Source organism: Sorex araneus, chromosome 10 (assembly GCF_027595985.1).
Source record: "Sorex araneus isolate mSorAra2 chromosome 10, mSorAra2.pri, whole genome shotgun sequence".
Lineage (NCBI taxonomy): Eukaryota > Metazoa > Chordata > Mammalia > Eulipotyphla > Soricidae > Sorex > Sorex araneus.
This window is the reverse complement of record NC_073311.1, coordinates 60,756,014-60,781,342: the sequence shown is the minus strand read 5'-3', so window position 1 is coordinate 60,781,342 and position 25,329 is coordinate 60,756,014. Positions and strand designations below refer to the sequence as shown.

The following is a 25,329-nucleotide window of genomic DNA, read 5'->3' as shown; positions in this document are numbered from 1 at the left end:
ATACCTAATTGTATTTTTTTCCTTCTTTTTGTTTGGCTTTTGGGCCACACCTGGCTGTGCTGGGGTCTTAGCCCCGGAGGGCGGGTGGCCACCTGCACGGTAAGCGCCCTGCCTGCCGCCGCTCCGGCCCCATTTCCCCTGCTGTGTACAGAATATTATGTTTCGGCTCAACTGCAGCCATTCCAGGTTAATACAAACAGTTGTGGAAGCCAATGGAAAGAATAAGGTATCAATACAAATTGTTTCATCTTTAAATACATCAGTTTCTTGCTGTCACGACCCGTTGAGCACCTCGCAATCAAAGAATTGTTCTGCTTTACTCACCAGGCCCAGTTCTCACACAGGTAGTCAATTTTGCATTGAAAATAGAAGGGGCTGAGGAGATAGTACAGTGGGGAGGGCGTTTGCCTTGCACACACCGACCCGGGTTTGATCCCCGGCATCCTATAAATAGGTTCCCCCAGCACCACCAGGAGTAACCCCTGAGCATTGCTGGGTGTGACCCAAAAAAAAAAAAGTGATTGGAACCAATGCTGTAATTGGAATTTTAATCCTTTCCCATTAAATTATCGTTCTGTCTATATCTAGCTTCAATGTCCTCATCATTAAATCAGTTACTTGGTATGTTATCTGGAACGTGTTATTTCTGGAAATGTCTATTTTAATCAAAATAATCTTCGATATCAATATTTGGATCTAGTAGATCTTCTCCGTATGATGAAAGATTCATTTGGTTCAAAATTAAGTTTTCAAACGTTTCTTCTAAGTCCGTTTCGCCGATCAGGACAGCGCCCATCATGCGTCCGTTCTGCATGACCACCTTGACGTACTCCTGCCCTTTGGTGCACCGCAGCATCAACTCGTGGTCGGAGCCCAGGCCCTGCGCGTTGTATTTTCCCAGTAGTACAACCTGCATGGAGAGGGGTCAAGCAGACATCCTCGTGAGGAGGAAAAGGAAACAGTGCGCTGTTACGCAGGAACTGCCCAGAGAAGGCCCACACGGTTCACAGCTAAATTGTCACAGAGGGGCTGGAGCGATAGCACAGCGGGTAGGGCGTTTGCCTTGCACATGGCTGACCCGGGTTCGAATCCCAGAATCCCATATGGTCCCCTGAGCACTGCCAGGGGTGATTCCTGAGTGCATGAGCCAGGAGTGACCCCTGTGCATCGCCGGGTGTGACCCAGGAAGCAATAAATAAATAAATAAAAATAAATTGTCACGGAGGACGGTGCTATAATACTCAAATGACATCGCAACACAAAAACCATCGAGCAAGTGTGCAATTCTGTACAGCCTCCTGTCCTGATTTTAAAATAGAGTAAGGAATTGTGGAGCAAGTGATTTCATCTCCCCGTGTACGCGAGCTCCTTGAAAACAGCCCCCGGGTAGTTCAGAGGAGACGAAGACAGTGCCGATGGCTCACTAGCTCTCTCGCGGGTGACACGGCCACTCCCCCATTCAGAGGATGAATCTCAAAACAACACGAGGCACTGAGATTTGCAAGAAATGGGGAAAGTGGTTTTTCTTAAAATGAAAAAAACAAACTGTCAAGTTTTCTCCTTTTGAACAAAATGAGTTTGGAATCAATTGTGCAGTAACGATCTTGGCCAGGTGGCCCTGGGAAGGTGCCCGCCCTGCACACGTCTGGGCCCAGGGCAGTCCAGCACCGCAGCAGGGCCCTCGCAGAGCCAGCAGTAAGCGGGGGCGCCCGTGTGGCACAGCACCGTCCTCTGCCCCCCGCCCCCCGAAGGACTTTGAGAATTAAGAAGGCGTTAATCGGCTCATCGTACCTTGTAGTTAAAAAATTTTGTTACGTGAGCAAAGAGTTCAAAGCTGAAATCCATGTCAATGGCATGTCCCAGAGCATCGGCGGCGAGGCACTTGGCGGCGTACCAGCCCATCTGGCGGGCCTGGGTCCACAGCCTCATCTGAAATGAAGACACAAGTAGGGTTGCATCGAACACACAACTTTTAAAATAATGCAGTTCCAACCGGAACACGAAGGCTGTGCGAGGCACTCGGCGTCTGTGTGGCGGTCTGTGGAGCGGTGGGTCAGCTGCTGAAGATGACAGCCACCCCCACCTGTGGCGTGCGTTACTGACCCTAGAGGCCGACACTGTCAGATGGTTCTATGATGCGTCCGTTTAAAGATTACTAAAATATTTGGGGCTGCAACAAGAATGAACTTTTACCAGTTCCCTTCTTTAGAAACACTTATCAGCAGCACTAATAGGCGTGTCATACCATGACTGAGAAATCTCTTAACTTTCCGTGCTCGTTAAAGCCCAGCATGTGGGCTGGAGAGAGAGCACTGTGGGTAGAGCACTGGCCTTGCAGGTGCCTGACCCGGGGCTGATCCTCACGCAGAGAACTGCCGCAGCCACTGACCACGGGACGGAGGCGCCTCGGGACAGCGGGCAGGGGGCTTGCCCTGTACACGGCCGCCCAGCCGGGGCTCAATCCCCAGCACCCTGTCTGGGCCCCGAGGGTTGCCAGGGGCGATTCCTGAGCACAGAGCCAGGACGGGTGTGGCCCCAGACCCACAACAATATAACAAAAATAGAACTTGAGGATTCAGCAGCTGTTCTTGGATCTCTCTCTAAAGAATGTGGGAGCATCCAGAGGTGTGCACGTGTTCACTGCAGCCCCTCACAGTGGCCAAGATGCCACGGCCAACGGGATACAGAAGCTGTAAATACGCACAGCAGAACGCTGCTCGCCTCCAGAGACACAGCAGCCCGCAAGGATGGGGTGCCAGGGCGCAGTCTGCTGCGCACGCTGTCGGGAAGGAAAACAGCATGGCCTCGCTTGTGTGGAGTACTAACAAGCGCAAACAGAGACACCACGCTCTAGAGCCAGCAGCGGGCAGAGGAAGGGATGGGCATCGGCCACACAGCAGTGGGTGTGGCCTGCTGCTAGATGCACCCGGAGTTCTGGAACATTCCCAGTACTGTGAGCCAATGGTTCCTGACATAAAAAAAATCCCAAACGCCAAAACTCTTCCTTGTGCAGGTCAAAACCAAGGAAGCGGCCCCTCAAGACACCCCCAGCACTTCACTCTCAGGCCAGGCCGGCCTGCAGAGCTGCTGCCTCACCTGCCACCCCTTGTCACCGGCGGCCCCTGGGCAGCCTCCCCGGGAACGACTGAGTCTGAGCCTGGCTTGAATCGAGTGAGGAAACTTGCTTCTGGAGAGGCCGGAGTGCTAACAGAGCGGGCAGGGCGTTGGCCTTGCACGTGGCGTTCCTGGGCTTGCTCCCCACACCCCCTCTGGTTCCCCAGGCACTGCCAGGAGTAAGCCCCAGGCACCACCGATATGGCCTCCCCACCCCCAAACAAAATAAGCGTATTTGGAATTTTTGTTAACAGTACTGCAATTGTACTTTCATTTTTCTTGACATTCCAGTAGCATTGCCTATACCCTTGATTACTTTAAAATGAAGCATACATGATAACATTATAAACATGTGCTAACTGTTATCGATAAGGCTCTGTTCACAACAAATACTAGGGGTTACTGGCGAGCCAACAGTGGTTCTCGAGGGCGGGCCCTGGCACACTGCAACCCCGCAAGCTGTCACGGCCGACTGAGTCCCACATTTCTGACGGGGGTGTGTTGGGGGGTGGGCAGGCCCCTAAATCCCGAGTGCCGGGTCAGCCGTAGTTTTGCTTTATCATCAGGAGACAGACAAGCCTGAGGGCTGGAGGAACCGGCTGGGAGGAGTGCTCGACTAAGGGAGGGTGTTCAGGAGCCACCTTTCCAGTAATGATTCCACGGGCACTGAGGCACAGCCCTGCGGCTTGTGCCAGCATTTGTTTTCCGATTCAGGAGCGCACTTTCCAGTAGGGAAGCCGCGGGCGGCCACTTCGAATTAAATTCTTGGGAAGAGCAGGTCAGTTCCTTCGGACATCAGCCAAAGGCCGCGTCCAGCACACTCGTGTGGCTGGTGGTGTTGGAGGGGTCTGGGCGGGAGCCGCGGACGCCCCCTCTTAGCCGGACAGCTCGGAGATGCCCCGGAAGGGTCAGGAGAGCCCGACCTGCCCGCCTGGCCCTCTCTGTTTTGTTAGGACACAGTGAACATCACAGCACGACAGTGCCATTCTGTGTTTGGCTCTGGGGTCACACCCCGCGTGGCGCGGGACGCAGCTCCTTCCTGGCTCTGGGGACAACGTGGGGTGCTGGGGGCTGAACCCAGGGTGGTGCCCTTCCCGCTGCCCCCGCTCCCTCGGCCTTGCTTGGTCTATTTACCAGCAGCACCGGGGAGGGAGCAGAGCTGGGCTTGCTGGCGGCCCCCCTTTCCGTGCTCAGTCGCCACCCAGCCGCACCCGCTCACCTGCTGCCAGTGGGTGCTGGGCTGCCAGGCGGCGGTACAGATGTCCCCCGCCGCGTAGATGTCGGCCACCGAGGTGCGCATGTGCCCGTCCACCTTCAGGCCGCCGTCCTCCCCTAGATCAAACTGAAGGGGGTTCCTCCTAAGCACTCGGCTGAGGAACAGGAGGCCGGGTCCCGGAGCACAGTGCTCGGGGAGTCCAGCTCCCGTGACTCGGACAGGCCCACACACAGACTCTGTCCTTTCCACCCCAGCAGTTCCCCACCGTGATGCCAGTCTCCCTGCGTCTGCGCGGTCCAAGTGGAAAAAAGCACAGAAATACAAGAGGGGTCCTCTCCAAGGACCACTTCCACCCCTCACCCTGTCCCGAGTGGCACCTGACGGGCATCCTTGCCATGACGGCCCCTGAGCGAACCTGCCCCCTCCCTTCTGCAAGGGCGTGCAGGGTTCGTGATCAAGTCTGCACTGAAAGAGTCATAAATAGGATTCCCAGGTGCCTGTCTCGGCATCTGACAGACCCTCAGAAACTGGCCACTGTGCCCCTCGCGGACGGGGGGTACATCATGCTTAGACGTGAACTGCCCGAGGACCTACGGAGCAGTTTAATCAATCAACTACATGCACGCCGCAGTGTCTCACTTTGACACCAAAACGATGCTTGGGAGTTAAGAGAATAAATAACCAATTCTTTAAAGGAACAGACTTACGCTGTTGCCAGAGAGAAACGGGTCGACGTTTGGCGTGACGCCGGTAGCACTGACAATGAAATCACAGCCGTAGACCTTCCCATTGGTCAGCTCCACGTACACAGGCCATCGCTCTAACAATAGGGAAGAACAGTCTTATTCTCAAGTGCCGCCACCTCCCATCACCACCGCTGTCTGTAGCATTCTGTGACTGCAACTAGAAGCAACACCTTTTGGAGACGATCACCCTGAACCGCCTCCTGCGTTTATAAGGCAGCCTCTAGAGTAACTGCACGCGGTCGGCATGAGCTTCCGGTCTGGGGTGCCATTAACAAACTGACGGCAATCCAAATATTTTCAAATTTAGAAATCTTAGCAAAGTAAAATGATCGGCTCTCGCTTTATAAATTATTTCTTTTAAAGGCTCATAAACATGAATCCACTATGGGTTTGGTGCAATAAAGTTCTCAATTTTCAATGTGATTCCCAGACGGAGTATATTCAAGCTAACACTCCTTTTCCTATCAAAAAACTCAAAAAATGCACTCATCATAGTTTGGCTGAGTGCTCCTTTGCAGATGATGGCCCCCTGGGAAGCGGGGACGAGGACGCAGACCGTGACTACTGCAGTGTTCGCTTTCCCCTCCGAGAGCACCAAGGGACGCTCCTCTCTGTTCTGAGCCTCAGGTACCGAGTCCGCACACTGCCAGCCCGCGCTTGCCAACGCCACAGCATGGAGCACTCTGGCGGGCTAGAGGGAACTGGGGCCTTAGCTTTACCTCCCATGTGTAAACCTTAAGTACAGTTATAACAACTTCCCCCCTTTCATGACTTGCCTGTGTCAGCTGTGACTGATTCATTCAGGCAGCCCCTTGGAAAAGCCAAGGACGTTTTCCCGGCAGTTCTAAATTCTTCCTGAAGGTAGATTTTTTTGACTTCACATAAAGTTTCAATGTGGATCTTATGGGAGAACTGAAATATAAAAATACTGGTGACCAAAATTCCTCAGGATCAGGAAAGAACGACTTAAGTTACCGATAATGAAAGGGACAAAGTGTCTAATCCACTTACACACTAACAATACACTGATATGTGTAGAAGAAAGAAGAAAGTAATTTTTTTTGTCATAGTTGCTGAGTTTCCTTTTTTTTTTGATGTGAAGATTTTTTTATTTTTATTTTTTAATTTATTATTTATTTATTTTTTATTAGTGAATCACAGTGAGGGTACAGTTACAGATTCACACATTTTTGTTCTTGTTTTTCCCTCATGCAATGTTGGAAAGCCTATCCCTCCACCAGTGTCCATTCTTCACCACCAATGAACCCAGTATCCCTCCCACCCCCCCCAATTCCATCCCCCCCACCCCACGCCACCTCTGTGGCAGGATATTTCAATTTGATATCTCTCTTTCCTTTTGGGTGTTGTGGTTTGAAATAGGGGTATTGAGTGGTCATCCTATTCAGTCTCTAGTCTACTTTCAGCACGCATCTCCCTTCCCGCGCAGGATCTCCAATCACATATTACTTGGTGTTCCCGTCTCTATCTGGAATGACTTTCCCCCAGCGTGTGAGGCCAGCTTCCAAGCTATGGAGACAACCTCCTGGTATTATATACTACTATTCTTGGGTGTTAGTCTCTTACTCTGTTGTTCTATATTCCACAAATGAGTGCAATCTTTCTATGTCTGTCCCTCTCTTTCTGGCTCATTTCACTTAGCATGATACTGAAGAAAGTAATTCTTAAAACCCGAATGCAAGTACTGGGTACCCAGTCAGCTCTTCCCGCCGTGCAGCCTGGGAGGGCAGGAAACCCGAGACTGAGCTTCCCGAGGTGCTCACTGCTTGGGCAGAAAGCACAGAGGCTTCTGTGTGAGAGGGAGTATGAGACTCACTTATAACTGAGAGATACAGAAAATAACATCAGGTATTCATATTCGCGTTTTGCCGGGGACAGAACCCCGGGCCTCACACAGGCCAAGGCGGGCGTCCCACACTGACCCACATCTCTGCTCTGCCATTTTCTGTTGTTGCTGGGCCATACCTGGAGGTGCCCAGGGGTTACTCCTGGCTCCGTGCTCAGAGGACAGGATGCGGAGTTAGGCCCCACGGAAGCAAGAAGCGCACCCCAGGACTAACTCTTCAAAGCCACACCTGTTAGGGTCACTGGAGCCCCTGGAGACAGGTGTCCGCAACCTGTTCTAGCCCAGCGCCTCAGTCAGGTGCTGAGTAAGGGGATGCGCTGTGAGTGTCTTCCTAGCTAACTGCTGAAGCTCTAAGATTAAAAACAAAACAAAAACTAAGGCCATTCAACTTGGGGATCCGAAGGCTCCATAAGCAACGACTTAAGGCCCTTTTCCAGACCGACACCAGCTATGCCTGAAGCCAGCCGACACGCAAAGAGACACGGACCTTGGGCTGCGTGCGTCTGTGCGACACGGGACCACCCGAGGCCAGGAACTACTGACAACCACAACCCCGAGCACAAACAAGCCCAAGCCCACCCACTGTGCATCCACCCAGGAGAGTCAAGGGGTATTTTTTAGGCGCATCTCGTGACTCGTGATTTAGATGCTGCCATGGGTTTTCACTGTCGCTGATGCATGAAACTCGCTTCCCCGGGAGGAGTCTGCGAGTCGGTGACGGGCCCAGAGAGGGGGCAGTGGATGGAGTCGCGCCTGGCATGTGGCAGGCACCGGGCCGATCTCGGCACTGCACGAGCCTCCAACTCCCCCGGGAACGACGCGCCAGCGGGCTGGGAGCAGCGCCCCCCAACGGGCAGAAGGCTGGGAGTGAGTTTTCGACGCCTCTTCCGTCACCTCGGAACGGCGGGCTACGGGGCCGGGTGTGCGGGCCCTCCCGTGGGCGCGGGAGCACGTACCTCTCTCGTTCCCTTGAGGTTCAAGCCTTCGTGCCAGTCGGGCCCCAAGGCGCTCCCCGTGTGACCCGCACGGGCGCCACCGGCTCCACCTTGCGATTTCTTTTTGCTTCCTGAGGAGATAAGCGTAAGCTCAGGCCGGAAGGCAAAGGACAGAGGAAAGCTGCTCCGCACGGGCCACCTCGCTCAGTGCGGGGGCGGGGGGCTCTCGGGCAGGCAGACGTCGTCCACATCATCCACGGCGTCAGTGACTTGTTATTCTAACGCGTTGTGATCTTAGACCTGTCAAATAGTGTCTGGAGGGCCGAATGTTTGGGAAGTCATATATATGAAGTGCTGATAAATGAATTGATATAACAGTAACTGGTTCATATTAAAAAATTAGCCAAGTTTTTAAAATATTGTCAGTTTATGAGCTGGAGTGACAGCACAGCGGGGAGTGCGTTTGTGGTTGCACGCGGCCAACCCAGGTTCGATTCCCAGCATCATACGGTCCCCTGAGCACCGCCAGGGGTCATTCCTGAGTGCAGAGCCAGGAGTGACCCCTGTGCATCGCCGGGTGTGACCCCCCCAAAAAAATATTGTCAGTTTATAATATTCCCCAAACTTAAAATTTTATATTGAATTTTATAAGGCAAAAGTTTAAGGTGGGGAGACCGAACAAATTCTTCAAACAGATGCAGAGGAATTGGTTTATTTCATTTACTCTATGTTCCTAGTTTTATGTATTTTCCCTGATAATACGGATCACAGGAAAACTACAAAGTCACTAAGAATTAGAAGTAAGTGTGAGCTGTACTCCTATCACCCCAGTAGTTTTCACCGTTTAGAAATAAAGACTTTAAGCCTGGGGGTTTCTCCCAGGGACACCTCCCAGGCAGCTGGGGCGGGGACGCCCCGACCCCCTGCTCTCGCAGCCCTTCCCCAGTGCCAGGCCGGGCCGGGCCCACTGACCTTCCATCGTGTACCTGGTCCTTTTGTGTGTGGCCGCGGCCCCCGGCTTCTCGGCTCGGAGCTTGCAAGTCAAGAACTCCGCTGCCCCGGCGTCGAAGAAGGTGTTTCCAATGGCTTTGTCCTTGATGGCCCAGACCACCTCGCAGCCCTCCACTTCGTACCTAGGGGAATCGGGCGGTCACGGGCAGCCGCTCGCTGGGCTGCGTAGAACTCACGACCGCAGGGGACACTCCTCAGGCAGAGTCGGGAGCCTTGAAGGCGAGCGGGGGACGCGCGTGAGGGGGGCTGTGCAGGGCATGGGCGGGGTGGGAGCTCTGCACGCAAGGCCCAGCAGCACCCCCAGTTCTGCAGGGGGGACCCCAAGCACTGCTGCAGAAGGCTCCAAAACAAAATACGGCAACAGCCAAAAACGTTCAAGGAGAATAATAAACTAAACCCCAGTGCATTCACTGATACGCAGTTTCTCCCGAAAGCGCTCTGGCCCTCCGTCCACGCAGAATAGCGAGCACTTGAAAAATTTCAAACTAATTTAAGGAACTTAATAGTTTACTCAAAGAACATGTGACATCTATGTCCTGGCTATCTGGTCCGTTTTCATCATGCAGCAAAATGTTCCATTTCTACGACAGAGCTGGTGACCCCCAGACGGAAGGATTCTAGCTGGCCACGACACTGGGGCCAGCGGATCGCTGAGTCGCGAATGCGCACTTGAAGCACATCACGGAGGTGGGCACTGTCCCGGGTCCCCAGCCCCCGGCTCCCTGCAGCTTCCGAGCTCTGAGCTGAAGCAGGCTGCAGCTGCCAGTGAGCAGAGTGTCCCGAAGGGCCCTGGGGGACAGGACCAGGGGCTGGCAGGGGCCCCGCAGAGAGCAAACGGGTCAAGGGAGAACTCTTACAGGCTCCCACCGGCCCCTCAGCCCTGGGAGTGGGGGAGCAGAGACAGCTCTGGCAGATTCCTGTCTGACAGCCTGACCTCCTCGGCGGGAAAGACCCAGGCCCCGCGTGTGGGCCAGGGGCCGGGAGCCCAGAGGACGGGCAGCACTGTTCTGTGGCAGCAGCGTCTTGCTCCTCTGAACTGGAAATATTGTCTTAAAGTGAGAATATTTTGTGTGAACTCCTGTTTTCTTCGTCTCCAGACTTCCAGGAATAAATCCTAGGAAGAGTGGAGTACCACGCAGCCCGGAAGAAGACTCACCAACCCCTGGGTGTTTCACAGGCCAGAGGGGTGACAGCGGCGAGAGACGCAGGTGTCACTAGGGTGGGCGCGACAGACCCTCCCTAACGGCCAGGCGCGCTGGCTCTCAGCACTGCCCCCACGCGTGTCGCCCGTGTCTGGCCCGGGAGACAGGAAACGGCCCCTGAGCTGTCTAGGGACACGGCCGCGGGCGCGGACCCCAGGAAAGCTAAGGCGGAGAGTGGATCTACACCCCCTGAAGCGGATGGAAAACAAGGACATTCGTCTTTGCGGTATGGTCCTCTGGCTGGCCTGGCCGGCAGAAGGGAGGCGAATGGGAAGAGTCCGCACTCACACCAGCCCTGGCGCGGGGCCGCCCACCCGCCCGCACTCACGCCAGCTCCAGCGCGATGCCGCCGTTGCCCACAATCAGGATCCTCTTCGCGTGCGCCAGCTGCTTCTGGAACTCCTGGGGGCAGGGAGAGCAGGGTCAGGGCTGCACGGCCCCAGGAGTGCCCCTCTCCCGCCCAGGGGGGTGTATGCCCCCACGCAGGCGGTGGACACCCGAGCCCGTCCCCCCAGCGCCCTTGGGGCAAATCCCCCTTCCCTTCTAGATCAGCAAGAGGCAGCAGACCCCACGGGTGGGAATAACTCACCCACCACCAGCTGCTTTTTGTCAAGTAGGGAGAAATAAAGAAATGACCTTGGTAACGGTGCAGGTGACGCGGGAGACGAGAGGGGCCGACGCTCCCCAGCCCGGCCCCGTCCCTTCCTGCCCTCGGTGGGCACTGTCCCGGGTCCCCAGCCCGGCCCTGTCCCTTCCCGCCCTCGGTGGGCACTGTCCCGGGTCCCCAGCCCCCGGCTCCCTGCTGCTCCTCAGGGTCTCGCCGACTCTGCCCTCTCCTGGTTCCCAAAGGGATTAAGTACCCGGAGGCAGATAAGCTCAGCACAGCAGCAACTACCGGAAGCTTCTCCCGCCACAATGCAGCCACCCCGCCTAAAGCCTGGTCCTCCGGGGGCACCTTCCAGAACACCCAGCAGCCCCGGGGCCTCAGGGCGCCTCTGACATGAACAGTGCTGGGAAAACTGGGTAACTACATGCAAGAAATTCAAGCTGGGTCCATATCTCACACCTCACACAAAAGTCAATTCAAAGTGGACTGAATTGACCCACATGACCCAGCAATTCCGCTTTGGGGCATCTACCCCGAGACATAAAAACACTCTCAACGGGACATGCGCACACCATTATTAACTGCTGCACTCAGTATACAAGAGCCAGGATATGGATCAAACGAGGTGTCCAACAGCAGACGAATGGATGTATACCACGAAGATGTGGTACACATACACAATGGAATACTACGCGGCTGCAAGGAATGATAAAATCCACAAGGAATGATACACTTTGCTGCCACCTGGCTGGAACTGGAAGGTCTCATGCTGGGTGAAGCCGGCCAGAGAGGAGAGATAAACCCAGGATGATCTCCCTTATCTGTGGCACACAGGCTATCCAATGAGGAAACGGATCGTAGTAAAAGGGAGCTGCTCAGATCCCCCTCGACCCCAGTGTTCAGAGAGGAGAGACAGGAAGTAATGGGTGAGCAGGCACCAGGGCCTCAGTTAGACCAGCGACACGAATGAGGGGTAGAGGCACATACCCCAAACACAGACCCAACGGGGCCTAAGCTGCAGCCACTGAAGCTTTGTGACTTCAAGCTGAGAGGCGGGTGGTGTGGGTCTGGGAACACTGGCGGAGAAGGTTACTCTGGCAGGGGGACTGGGGTGGAATTACTGCAGGCCTACACTATGAGTAGCTCTGTAAGTCATGGCTCTGGAATAAAAGAACTTTTGTAAAGGCCTTTTGAGAGATTGCAGGTGACAGGGCTGGGCTATACCCAGTGGTGCTCAGGGGCGACCCCTGGTGGTCCTCTAGGGAACAAGTGCAGAGTCGGAAGTTGGCAGGGAAGGTCATTGCTTTCAGGGTGCCAATCACTATACTCCCAGTCAAAGCAGATCTCGAACGTCCCGCACAATTTGAACTGTGACATCCAGCATCAATATGGCAAGACTTTAGGACACCAGCATGAAGGAAATAATGATCAGCTGAAACCAAACCACCAGAGAGACAGAAAAGACCACAAATATTTTTGGTTTGTGGTTCAGGAAAGAAACCTCTCTCTTGCTCCTTTAGGAATTAAATACTTAGGGGCTGGAGCGATAGCAGAGTGGGGAGGGAATTTGACTTGCACGTGGCCGACCCAGGTTCAATTCCCAGCATCCCATATGGTCCCCCGAGCACCGCCAGGAGTAATTAGTAATTCCTGAGTGCAGAGCCAGGAGTAACCCCTGTGCATCGCCGGGTGTGACCCAAAGAGAGAGAAAAAAGAATTAAACACTTAATTCTTTTTTCTCTCTCTTTGGTCGCCCAATATGACGCAAGTGTAGACACATGTGAGGGACCGCCCTCTCCCCGCACCCGGCCGAGGCTACCTGGGCACTGTCCGTGTCCCGGATCCCCAGCACGTAAGGATTTCCTTTGCAGATCAGCTTGGGCTTAGCCCCGGCACACAGGCAGAGTTTCTTGTAGGCGTGCTGGCCGCCGTCTTCCGTGAGAAGCCACTGCAGGAATAGACGCAGTGAGGGGCAGGGCGGAGACAGGGACCGGTGGGCACAATTTAATATGACAAAGGGGAAAAAGGTAAAATTAACAAGACAAAAGCAAAAAACATATTAAAGGTGCTTCCTGGTGACACCCAGTGCTTTGTTACAGCAAGAATGAGGCTCCTGCCCCTGATTCTTAATCACTTTATGGCTACCTGACTCCCTGATGAAATCCAATCTCTCTTCCCTGGCCCAGAGGTGGACAGCCACGCAAAAGTTTTCATTAAGCAGAGAATGGCGTCTGAAAGGGTATGCCGACCTTGGGGTAGCTTGAGATATTCTCAACTGAACATTCTGCCTTTTTTCTGCCTTTTTTCTAACACCTTCTGACTTTTTTCACGCAGCACGGGAAAGCCTGAATATGTCCTTTTGCTATTTTCTGACACACAGTCCCAGGGTGGAACTCGGTGAAACTTCTAGTCTCAATGGAAGAAATTATAAGGAGATCTGAGTCTAACCACGTCATACCTGATTATCTGTTACCACAAATTTTAATTCTCATTAACAGTGTGCCAAGGTTCGTTACCGTCCCTCCCCCCCACTCTAGTATTTCCCCCCCCTCTTTGATCAGTCATTCTAACAGGTCTGAGGTAGATCCTTCCTGGGATTCTCATTTGTGTCCCTGATGATTAGTGATACTATACATTTCCCCATGGACTCACTGGCAAGATTCATTGCTTTTGTTCCTTAATGTTGAATGAGAATCTAGAAGTGAATAGATTTTAGACAACAGAAATATATAAACTTGTGCCATGAGAAACGGGTTTGGTTTATGACGTCACATGGCACTTTACACCCACACAGACGTGCTGCCCCTGTAACTCATCAACTGCGTCACAAACACATAAAGCCAGTGTCCCATTACAGTATCACCCCTGGAAACTCCGGTGCTGGTGGAGAGACGAGGCCAAACGCAGGCTGGCCACCACCTCACCGAGATGGGACAAGGAAATACTGGTCAGGAAAAGAAAATATTCTTACGTGGTCTTCACTCTTCAGCTGCTTGACACCGGATTCTACCACCTTAATGTTGGGAAAGCGGTTTTCTAACATGGTACTCGGCTGTTCCTCAACATCGAATTCTTCTAATACTTTGGACACCTGTAGCAGATCAAGGAGGTAAAGACGTAGCTTGAAAAGACACCTCTTCCAGGGATTTTAAATCAGGAAAACACCTTCTGACTTTTTTCACGCAGCACTGGAAAGCCTGAATATGTCCTTTTGCTATTTTCTGACACACAGTCCCAGGGGGGCCTGGGGGAGACGGTGCCCTTCGGACCTCTGCCGGTCCCTGCCCACGTGTGTGCCCACAGGCACGTCCTGGCCAGCCCTAAGGGCCGGTCAGCGGCACTCAGGGGAGACGCTGTGAGTCAGGACCCGTTCTAGGCGCTGCGGAGGGCTTGAACCCTGAGTTCAGTGCCAGGCACAGCTTGGCCGAGCCTGGAGACACTTGGTGCCGTTAGCCCGGCGCTGCTGGGCACCCTGGTGCTCCTTGGGAGTGTCGCACTCCTGCAGGGAGAGCCCCCCAAACACGCTTGTCCGACCGCCCCTCCCTACCACCCTCACAGACCACAGCACCAGCCCGTGGAGAGCACAGCCCTGGGCCTGCCTCGGCCCTGGCAGGAGCCGCATCCTCCAATCTCACAAATGGCCGAGAACCCCGAGGGGAGTTTCTGTGTGACGCTGATGACATCTGCTACAGTAGAAATATAAAGACTGAAGCATCTGGTTCCTTTAGAAGTAGTAATAATTCGGGGCTGGAGCAATAGCACAGCGGGGAGGGCGTTTGCCTTGCACGCGGCCGACCCGGGTTCGATTCCCAGCATCCCATATGGTCCCCTGAGCACTGCCAGGAGTAATTCCTGAGCACAGAGCCAGGAGTAACCCCTGTGCATCGCTGGGTGTGACCCAAAAAAAAGAGAAAAAAAAAGTAGTAATAATTCCTCTTAGTCCTGGTGAAAATTTATCCTCCTAGTATAGATTCCCATTCTCCTGGTGAAAATTCCAAACTGAGGGGGAGAGAATGGCGCGGCCACCAAATGTCTCTACTGTTTGGCTTTAATTTAATAAAGAGGGGAAAAATCTGTGCTATCTATCTGCCCACATTCAGTCCTGACATCGGCTGTGGCCTTGGGTGAAACACAAACCGCCCCACCTCTCCCTCAAAGGCGCCGGGTCAGTCTCGGGGAAAGGAGGCTCTCTGGAGTCCCCGGCCTGCTCCCTCCGCTCACGGAAACCCCAGCCACGAGGCCCCGTCTGTGCAGCAGCCTGAGGCCTGGGCCCACTGCACCAAGTCTGCAAGGCCGACAGGCTGGGCTAGGCGCAGCGCCCAGGGCCCTTGCACCTGGGGTTTCCGGGGAGACGCCTCTAGGCCACGGTACGCCACTGCCCTGGGGCAGAGAACAGATCCTTCTCTCTTCCCAAGGGCCGGGATTCGTGCTCGAGTCCCACCAATCCCCAAACCGTCTGGCTCGCGCCTGGATGCTCAGGTGCTTGACCTCTGAGGCACAAAGATAACCCTTGGACTCAGGCGTCTACAGCCTACTCGCAAGCCCACCGCCAGGGGATCGGAAGAGAGATAAACACGGTGGCTGTAAAGGACAGAAGAGACACGCGTGGCCTTCCATTTAAGTTTCTGCACAGATACCACGATGCTCACAAATGTAGTATGGCTGGACGAGCAGGAAGAAGGCAACTATCACTCCGAAAGCTTTTGGTTCTCAACCTGCAGAATTCTAGATCTGAGCTTTGATTTAAAAAAAAAACACCGATGAGGGGCTGGAGCGATAGCACAGCGGGAAGGGCATTTGCCTTGCACGCGGCCGACACGGGTTCGATTCCCAGCATCCCATGTGGCCCCCTGAGCACCACCAGGGGTAATTCCTGAGTGCAGAGCCAGGAGTAACCCCCCTGTGCAATGCCAGGTGTGACCCAAAAAGCAAACATAAATAAATAAGTAATTAAAAAAAAAAAAACACCGATGAGGAGGACACTGGTGGTTTTAAGCCCGTACAGTGTGACCGCGACGCTCCCTGCTGTGCAAGCCCGTGAATTGTGTGATAGTGGGCAGAGGCTCTCACCTGCTTGAAGTTCGTGACGGCTTTAATGAGAGGAGAGGCTGTGACCAGGACGATGTCTTCCGACGGAAACTGAAGGGCCAGCTGATTTTAAAAGTAAGAAGGAAGAAAAAAATGAAAAAGATGACTTTGCGTGACAGTGACAGGGGAACCAGGACAGGGAGGACACTGGGGGAATGCGGCCGTCAAACCCGTCTGCGTCTCCGGGGCCCCAGTAGCCCGTGTCTGCCCACACTTAAGGCGTTGGTGTGTGAAGGTAAGATGGCAAGGCGTGACACTGACGAAAAGGGGGTTGCACACACTAACTGCACGTGAAGAGCCCCTGGGCGTGACGAGCGATGGAACACCGTCCCCACTCACCCCAAGCTGCTGCGACAGCAGCTGAGCCACTGCTGTCCCGCCCACTGCCACCCGTGTCAGGAGACGCATCCATGGCTCTCGTGGGATGAGGCGACAGCGAAGTCTGAGTGCAGACACCGAGAGTGTCAGTCCCGCTTCTCCTGAGCGCCCGGGCCTCTTGCGGACAGACCCACGCACGCTGGCGTCAGCCAAGCTGAGACGCGCCGGGCTCTACCCCGCCTCTTCGCTTGAAACTCCTTGGAGACACTTCCTGGCTCAAGCTCCCTGCCCAGACCGCCGCCCATCCCTGCCTCCACCCTTCTGGACCTTTCCACGGCGATGACCCCGACATGACGGAGAACCAGGGGTGTCTCCAGGAGACGCCTCCTTCCCGCCGGGCGCCTGCCCCCCGCCCCTGCCACGGGCTAGACGGGCCCTCCCAGCTTCTCTAAGGCTCTGAGGATGGGCCCCCGGCCCCGGTCCCACCCGAAACTGTCCCTCCTTCAAGCCTTCCCACCTGGTCACAGCACTCTGCTTCTCAGAAACCATCTCCGGTCTCCGCGTTTCCCTTTGGGTCCGCGCCCAGAACCTCCCCTGCCCTGGGGTCTCGGCTCAGCGGCTCTCAGCCCCGACACTACCCCAGAGCCAGCTGGAAAGGGTCTGTTTCTGCCCACCGGGGAACGCAGACGCATCTGCAGCGTTTCCAACTCGAGTCCACCGGCAGCCGGGGCGCCCTAAGGGCCAGCCCAGGGAAGGGACCTATTTCCCGCCTGTCCTCACGGTCACCAGGCTCGGCCTCTGACCTCTGACCCTACAGCACAGTGCCCAGGCCATCAAGGTTTACTCAGTGAGAGAATGTGGGAGACACACCCAAGGACTAGACACCAATGGGCAGGTGAGTTCAAACATGGTAGCTGACAGTCATGGAACAGCACAGGTCAAGATTCTGTCTATAGAGCTGAGCTTACATGGGGCCCAGGTGGGGCCACTGGGCCCTGGTGGCGGGAGCGGCTGTCCGGGTGTGGGTGTGGTGTGGGAGTGACGCATGCAGGCAGACTAGAGTAACCACTGAACATCCTGGCACTCAATAAAAAAATAGTGCAAATAAATAAGAATCACTCCCCCCCATTTCAAAGTTGATGCTCACATTTTGTGGAAAATCCTAAGAAAAGAACCTAAGGGAAAAAATCCTAAGAAAAGAAAAGGGAAAAAGGGTGGAAAAGGGAAATGCTGATTTATAATGCAGCGTTACTTCGGTTAAGAAACACTCTTCTAATGGGGAATGGTGGCGGGAAGGTGACAGTGACAGGACCCGTGCTGGAACGGTGAATGCCTGTAAGGAATCACGAACAACTCTGTAAAGTGTGGTGTTCAAATAAAGGAGTGGGCGGGGGGCGTGGAAACACAGGTAAAATTTAAAAAATAAAATAAAATAATTTAAGGTTTTTTTTTTTTTTTAAAGAAGTACCTTTTAAGCACAGCCTTTTCAATGTCAACAAATCCTGAACAACTTTGTAAACCGCATGTTTAAATAGTGTGTGTGTGTGTGTGTGTGTGTGTGTGTGTGTGTGTGTTGGGGTGGGGGAGTGCAAATACACTGGTGAAGTTTAAAAACTAAATTAGGTTTAAAAAAAGGGAAAAGAACTCCTTTTCCTTAAAGCACAGCCCTCTCCTCGCTTGTTCTGGGTGGGGGGGGGGAAGGAAAGCTCAGGGCTACGCCACGGGGTCTCTCAGGGACCAGAAGGGATTGGGGGGGGTTGCAAGGGATGGGGGGGTCTCCGGCCCTGCCGAGGGCTCCCCCTGGCTCGCATCCCCGGCGCCCGCTGCTGGGCCCCAGCGCTTCTCAGGCCATCAGTCAAGTCTCCAGCCCGACCCCCTGCAGTGGCACGAGCACCCCCGGCCCGCGCTGCCCCCAGCCCAGCCTGGCGCGTCGGTCTCGGGGGTCCCTGCCCCTGGGGGGCCCTAAAGCCCCCGCTACACCCCGGGAGCTGCCTGCGGGCAGAGGCTAGGAAAGGGGCGTATACGCCCCAGCTGGGGCCTCGCCCGGAGCGCCCTGCCCGGTATGGGGGACCCGGGGCGCCCCGGGGCGTGACACTCCAGGGCAGGGTCGCGGGAGCCCCCCAGGGACAGTGACACCCCAGAGCAGGGACCGTGACACCCCAGGGCAGGGTCGCAGGTGTTTCCCCCCCCGGGGGGCAGTGACATCCCAGGGGCAGGGAAGGTGACCCCAGGGCAGGGTCGCCGGCGCCCCCGGGGGCCGTAACACCCCAGGGCAGGGTCGCAGGTGCCCCCCCCCCCCCCGCGCGTTGACACCCCCCCAGGGCAGGGTCGCCGGCGCCCCCAGGGACCGTGACCCCCCAGGGCAGGGTCACAGGTGCCCCCCGGGGCGGTGACACCCCCCCAGGGCAGGGTCGCAGGCGCCCCCCGGGGGCGGTGACACCCCAGGGCAGGGTCGCAGGTGCCCCCCGGGGGCGGTGACACCCCAGGGCAGGGTCGCAGGTGCCCCCCGGGGCGGTGACACCCCAGGGCAGGGTCGCAGGCGCCTCCTGGGGCGGTGACACGCCCCAGGGCAGGGTCGCAGGCAGCCCCGGGGGGGCGTGGTACCCCCAGGGCAGGGTCGCAGGCGCCCCCCGGGGGCGGTGACACCCCAGGGCAGGGTCGCAGGCGCCTCCTGGGGCGGTGACACCCCCAGGGCAGGGTCGCCGGCGCCCCCCGGGCCCTACCTGCTCCGCACAGGTGACGCCCGCGATGCCGCCGCCCACCACCACGAACCTGCCCGCCGTCGCGGGCCCTGGCGCCGCCTCCATGCACGCCCGGGGGGCCCGAGCACTGGCCCGGGAGCGCGCGCGGCACCGACGCGGCCGGGGAATCTCGGCGGGGCAGCGCCCGGCGCGGCGACTTCCGGGAGCGGCGGCCGCGGGCCGGGCTACGGGGGCCGCGGGGGCTCACACTTGGTGCCCGCGCAGCGCCGCCGCCGCAGCGCCCCCTGCTGGCTGGTGCCCGGGGCTGCGCGCGGCTGGGCTGCGCGGTGGGCCTGGTGCAGAGGGAGGCTCCCAGGCAAAGGGACAGCGAAGGTGGCCGCAAGAGTTCCAACGCGGGTCGACTTCCTGGTGGTTTTTTTTTTTGGTTTGCGGAGTTGGGGCGCCCACGTGCTCCGAGGTTTAGCCCTGTCGGAGCGTGGAGAGAGCGTGTCTGGGGCAGCCCTGGCCTCCCCCGCAGAGGATGCGCCGCAGCTGCCGGTGTGGAAGGGCCTCCCAGGGAGACGCTCAGCGACTGGGGACGCGTGCAACGCCCTAGTTATCCCCAGCGCTGTTTTTTTTTTTTTTTTTTTTTTTTGCTTTTTGGGTCACACCTGGCGATGCACAGGGGTTACTCCTGGCTCTGCACTCGGGGATTACTCCTGGCAGTGCTCGGAGGACCATTTGGGATGCTGGGGATCGAACCCGGGTCGGCCACGTGCAAGGCAAATGCCCTACCCACTGTGCTATTGCTCCAGTCCCTGTTTCTGTCTTTCTCTTCTCTCTCTCTTTCTCTCTCTCTCTTTTTTTTGCTTTTTGGGTCACACCTGGCAATGCACAGGGGTCACTCCTGGCTCTGCACTCAGGGATTACTCCTGGCGGTGCTCAGGGGACCATATGGGATGCTGGGAATCGAACCCGGGTTGGCCGTGTGCAAGGCAAATGCCCTCCCCGCTGTGCTATGGCTCCAGCCCCCATCCCCGGCGCTGGGAGCTCGTGTTTGCTGACGGTGTTGAAGGGCCTTGTGCAGGGAGCTAGCTAAGGCGCTGGGGGTGCATGCACGGCCGGGAGCTATCCCCGCACTGGGAGGGCCCCTCAGCGCCGCCGGCTGTGCCTGTGGTCCCAGCACCACTGGTCAGGATATGAGCATCACACAGAGTTGACCCAGTATTGGTGTCACGGGGCCCCGCGGGTGGCTCCTGTGAAGCGGGGAGGAGAAAGACAGTCACTGTCTCCCATTCGGCGTCTGCCACCCGGGACCCAGTGTTACTGGGTTCTTGTCCCCCAGAAACAAATGTCAGGAGTAGACGAGCAGTGAAGTGAGACAGATTTCACTTGGAGGGTCTTTGAAAGGAAGGAGGGACAGGCTGTGGGAGAGAGAGTAAAGTGCTCAAGAGAGAACCCGGCTTCTCCAAGGGCAGAGAGAGCCCTGCACACCCCCCAGCATCAGGCAGGACAGCATGAAAGCCCCCAGCTCCAGAGGGGAGATGCCAGTGACACAAGTGCTCTGGCCACACAAATGTGCTCGGCCAGGTGGGCGCAAGGATCATGTGGGCTTAGGTCGCATGTGTGCGCCCTTCATTTGTTCAAGGGGGCCTTAATAGGGTTCTTCCCACCTGCCCCTACCTGGGGCTTCTACACAGGTCAGAGTTGGTTGCTAAGGAGATAGCCACGGGGTGGAGCCTCCTCTGGGTGTGTCCGCCAGGTGAGGGTCTTTCCAGGCCTTAGTTCCTGTTTCCTGCAAGGTTGGCCTTTGTGACTTCAGAGCTGTTACTTCCTAGGAAGTTACACTCAGGGATTACTCAGGCAGTACCGCTGGGGTGGGCTTCGCATCTCCTCACCCCGGACACTGCGGGACACCCGGGGGTCCCCTGAAAGACCCTTCTTGAAAGATTTTATTGGGCTTCACTGATATATATATATATATATATATATATATATATATATATATTTTTTTTTTTTTTTTCTTTTTGGGTCACACCCAGCGATGCTCAGGGGTTACTCCTGGCTTTGCACTCAGGAATTACTCCTGGCGGTGCCTGGGGGACCATATGGGATGCCGGGGATCGAACCCGGGTCGGCCGCGTGCAAGGCAAATGCCCTCCCTGTTGTGTTATCGCTCCGGCCCCTGAGCTATATTTTTGAGGTGAGCACACTGGCCCCGCTCAGAGCTGACTCTTAACTCTACTCCTAGGGGCCACGCCTGGCAGTGCTCAGGGGACCGCACGTGATGATGGTGATCAGATCCGGCTGAGTCGAGTGCAAAGCAAGCACTCTCCCTGCGGCACTCTCTCTCCAGTCCCGGCCAAATTTCTTTTAAAGCTAGGTCTTGCCGAGCTCTAAGTCGCCTTTACCGGAGATGAGGAAATGCCCGTTCAGGCAGCTGTTAGTGCTCTGTTGCTCAGTGCTCTCCTCCCTGGATCACCCAAGGACAGACACACCGGCTCGTTGCTCTCGCCTCGTGTCACTAGGCCATGCTTATCCCCACTGCTCATCCCTGAGATCCCTTCCCTGGCTTGGGGAGTTCCCATCCCCCCAGCTGGTCTTTTGCAGAGTTCGCCCAGCCCTGCTTCCAACCAGAGGGTGTTCCCCAGGGGCACGATGCGATGCAACTTCTTTTTTTTTTTTTATTTTTGGGTCACACTTGGCGATGCACAGGGGTTACTCCTGGCTCATGCACTCAGGAATTACTTTTAGCGGTGCTCAGGGGACCATATGGGCTGCTGGGAATCGAACCCGGGTCGGCCACGTGCAAGGCAAACGCCCTACCCGCTGTGCTATTGCTCCAGCCCCGTTTTTTTTTTTATTTTTTTTTTCTTCTTGGGTCACACCCAGCGATGCACAGGGGTTACTCCTGGCTCATGCACTCAGGAATTACTCCTGGCGGTGCTCAGGGGACCATATGGGATGCTGGGAATCGAACCCGGGTCGGCCACGTGCAAGGCAAACGCCCTCCCCGATGTGCTATCACTCTAGCCCCGCGATGCAACTTCTAATCTAGGAATTGGGCTGACACTTGGGTTCCCTTCTTCCTGCCGTCCAAGCCTGACACACTGGTGTCCATCTATGTGACTCATCCTTGCAAGTCCAGCCCGTGACGCTCTCTGGGAACTGACACGGTCAGAGGCTGTTGGTGTCTCTTAGGCAGAGTTTTCAGTTTGCCCGTCACAGAGCTGCGATTGCCGGCCAGGGTGCTGCTTAAACAGTGCAGCTGGTTCATTGTGTGTGTGTGTGTGTGTGTGTGTGTGTGTGTGTGTGTGTGTGTGTGTGTGTGTGTCTATAGCCTCTCGGCTCTTTTCCATAGGGGTGGGGATCAGTTTTGTCCGGTAGATGTTAAGTGGCTGACATGCCCACGAACAATCTCAGTAGACGATGAGTCTGGGCTACACGTCTGAAGTCCGTTGATTATTTGAAAGGCAGGAGACTGGATAAGTCCCTGCAGAGAGGTGAGGAGAAAGTGGGGGTGAGGAGCACCAGGACTGAGTCCTGAGGTGTCCTGAGGTTCAATGCTCAAGGCTCCTGCGAAAAGGGGAAAAATCCCCCAGAGGAGACGGAAAAAGGTCCTTGAGAGGAGATCAAGCAAATAAGTTCTGGGAGGCGGTGACGAACGTTTCCGGGACAAACGACTCGTAGACTCTGTCAGAGGCCTTGATGGATAAGACCGAGAACTGTTACTGGGAACTGTCCAATTTGCAGTAATCAAACACACACATGCATGTATGTTTGCATGCCCTGTTTTTGGAAATATGCAAAATGCAGGACTCTGTAGAGATGAAAGCAACGGGAAGACGCACAGAAGGGTTACAAAGAACTTCAAAGTACTTAAAGATTCTGAGGGAGGGGCTGGAGCGATAGCACAGCGGATAGAGGATTTGCCTTGCATACGGCCAACCCGGGTTCGATTCCCAGCATCCCCTATGGTCCCCAGAGCACCGCCAGGAGTAATTCCTGAGTGCATGAGCCAGGAGTAACCCCTGTGTATCGCCAGGTATAACCCAAAAAGAAAAAAAAAAAACTGTGTCTATTTTCCACTGCCTTTGCTTAAAAACATGCTTAACAAATCTGAAAGACTTGTTAAAAATGGTTTGTCGGGAGTTAAGCTAGCATACTTCTAGGCTGTTCTTAGAAGTTTAGAAAAAGGCATCCTAAGGTGTTCCAGAGAGAAGAGCAAGAGAGCCAATGCCTAGAATGAAGTAAAGAAGCTCAGCACTTTTTTCACGGGCAAACAAGAAACTCAGTTGGTATCTTAAGGTGGGTAGCTGGTGACAGTTCTGACCCTTTGTTAAAATTTCCTGGGCTGAGGGTGGCGTAAAGCACATTACAGCAAAGGTGGACCACACGGAGCCCTGGGACCCTCCTCTCCCTTGTGGTCTGAGAGTTAATGTTCCAGGACCACCCGATCAGCCTTCCAGGACCCTGCCCCGGGGGGCAAGGGCTTCTTCAATGCCAACCAGGTCATGCTATCTGTCTTGCTAAGGCTCGGTTGTCTCCATTATTTTTCCCTTCATGATTAAGATTTTAACAAGTCCTATCAATTAAAAGTCATTTATTGATTTACCCCATTGATTAAGGTACTGTCTTTGGGAGCATGAGATCAATTTTCTGTGCAACTGAATAAAGAGAGAGAGAGAGAGAGAGGCAAAGAGAGAGAAGAGAAAGAGAGAAAAGAGAGAGAGAAGAAAGAGAGAGAGAAGAGAGAGAGGGAGGGAGAGAGAGCTGGAAAAAGGAAAGATCTTTTTGCCTAGAGTTGCCAAGAATGGGTAGATTCATTTTCAGAAGATGAAAACCCAATGGGGGACTGGCTCGGGGTGGACTTGCCCATCTGGACTTGCCCGGGTACGTGCTGAGAAACACTATTTCCAGGAAGATGAGCCCAGGGAAAGAGCTTTATGATAGCAGCGCCACCAGATTTGTTTACCCACAGAGTTCTGAATCAAGAATCCAACAGTGGGGGCTGGAGTGATAGTACAGAAGGTAGGGCGTTTGCCTTGCACGCGGCTGACCTGGGTTCGAATCCCAGCATCCCATATCGTCCCCTGAGCACCGTCCTCTGAGTGCATGAGCCAGGAGTGACCCCTGTGCATCGCCGGGTGTGACCCAAAAAGAAAAAAAAAGAATCCAGCAGTGTTCCAGTACTAAAAATCACCTCATGGGTAGACCTTCAAGTTTACTGAGAGCAAATACAACTCTGCAAGGGGAACTTGCCCAGTTATTCTAGTCATTTGTGTTCTCAATTTCGGAGAAATGTATCGAAAGCTCCCACTGGGACTTTCAAAGGATTCCTCGTTGTACCTGCTTCTTCTTCATTCCCAGGAGCCTTGCAATGAGGCTGCATTTCCTGCCAACTGTACCTCAACTGAAAAATAAAGTAGGCTACCTTGGCTCTGGCTTAAAGACATACCTGCTACATGCAGACATCCCCCCTGCACCCCTGCCCTCACACCAAGCCCACTGGAGACATATTTGTTTCTGATGGGTATTGGAGAATGTCATATTTGTGTTGATTATAACCCCTACGCTTGCGATGGAAAGGAACTGTTTGCAATGCACACCTACTGAATCAGAGGGTGTTTCTGCTTCCTGAGCGGGAGCAAAATTAATCCTAAGCACCGCAAATGAAACTGGTTCTCTAAGGCGTGGGGCATTTGGTTACTTGGAGGGCTTTGCAGGAGACTTTGTTCTTATCCCATACACCAGCCAATCTGGTCTGAAGAGAAAAAAAAAGTTTTTGAAGCTTCACTGCAAACACATGAGGTGTTTTAGAGCAGGCTGACCCCAGGAGGTGAGTTTCTTTTTCTTTCTTTCCTTTTTATATTTTAATTTTTTTGGCTCTTGGGCCACACCCGGCAGTGCTCAGGGCTTTCTCCTGGATCTGCACTCAGGGATCGTTCTTGGTGGGGCTCGGGGGGACCAGGCGTGGCAGCAGGGATCAAACCTGTGTCTGCTGTGTGCACGGCAAGCAGCTTCCCCCTGGACTGTCTCCAGCCCAGAGCAGGTGAACTGCTTGCCAACGGAGCTACGAGCGTGCAGGGGTGCCCGCTGGGAGGGGAGCTGGGAAGACACGTGCCGGGAACCGGGGCAATGCTGCTTTGGAGGGCGCCGGGTCTGGAAGCTGCGTGGAAAGTGTGTGTCTGGGAGAAGGTGCAGGCAGACACCGGATGCAGCTCAGAGGAGGCGTTTTCTGCTGCCCCCACCCACTCTCCACAGAGTGGACCTTCTCTCCACTGACCCCCAGCCCTGGCAGCGCCCTTGTGAGACACGTGCTCCCAGAGCTCTGGTCAGTGGCCCCCGGACTCCGATGTCAGGGAGGGAAAAGACGGCGGAGGCTCTTCTGTCCGGAAAATGGGCGCCCACAGAACAGGGGCTGCGGCGTGCCGGGCTACCCCCCACCCTGAGATTTGGAACCAGACTGAGGGCACTCGAGGTGGTGCGGGAGTCTGTGGAGGCTCAGCAGGGGCGGCGCCCCCGTGGGGAGGAGATGTCTCTCCCT

The 25,329-nt window shown here is 55.2% G+C and overlaps 1 protein-coding gene across 1 annotated transcript; it reads right to left on the bottom strand.

Annotated features, from left to right (window-relative positions):
• Nucleotides 1-533: 533 nt before the first annotated feature.
• PYROXD1 (pyridine nucleotide-disulphide oxidoreductase domain 1) lies at nt 534-19,001 on the bottom strand. Its single transcript, XM_055118252.1, has 12 exons — nt 18,825-19,001; nt 15,766-15,846; nt 13,667-13,786; nt 12,515-12,643; nt 10,417-10,490; nt 8,848-9,008; nt 7,897-8,006; nt 5,853-5,988; nt 5,038-5,150; nt 4,334-4,456; nt 1,792-1,929; nt 534-910 (listed from the first exon to the last, which is right to left on the bottom strand). Exons 1-12 carry the CDS (start codon nt 18,906-18,908, stop codon nt 662-664), a joined length of 1,518 nt encoding a protein of 505 aa, XP_054974227.1. The 5' UTR covers nt 18,909-19,001; the 3' UTR covers nt 534-661.
• Nucleotides 19,002-25,329: the final 6,328 nt, after the last annotated feature.

What these genes read in the sequence shown, in the direction of transcription:
- PYROXD1 (XM_055118252.1), bottom strand. Translation starts at nt 18,908, where the DNA reads ATGGAGGCGGCGCCAGGGCCCGCGACGGCGGGCAGGTTCGTGGTGGTG. An exon ending in ACCTCAAGGGAACGAGAGAG is followed by an intron (nt 5,989 to 7,896) that starts GTACGTGCTCCC and finishes TTTATATTTCAG; the next exon opens with TTCTCCCATAAGATCCACAT. An exon ending in ATCAGTCACAGCTGACACAG is followed by an intron (nt 5,151 to 5,852) that starts GCAAGTCATGAA and finishes CCCTATTGTTAG; the next exon opens with AGCGATGGCCTGTGTACGTG.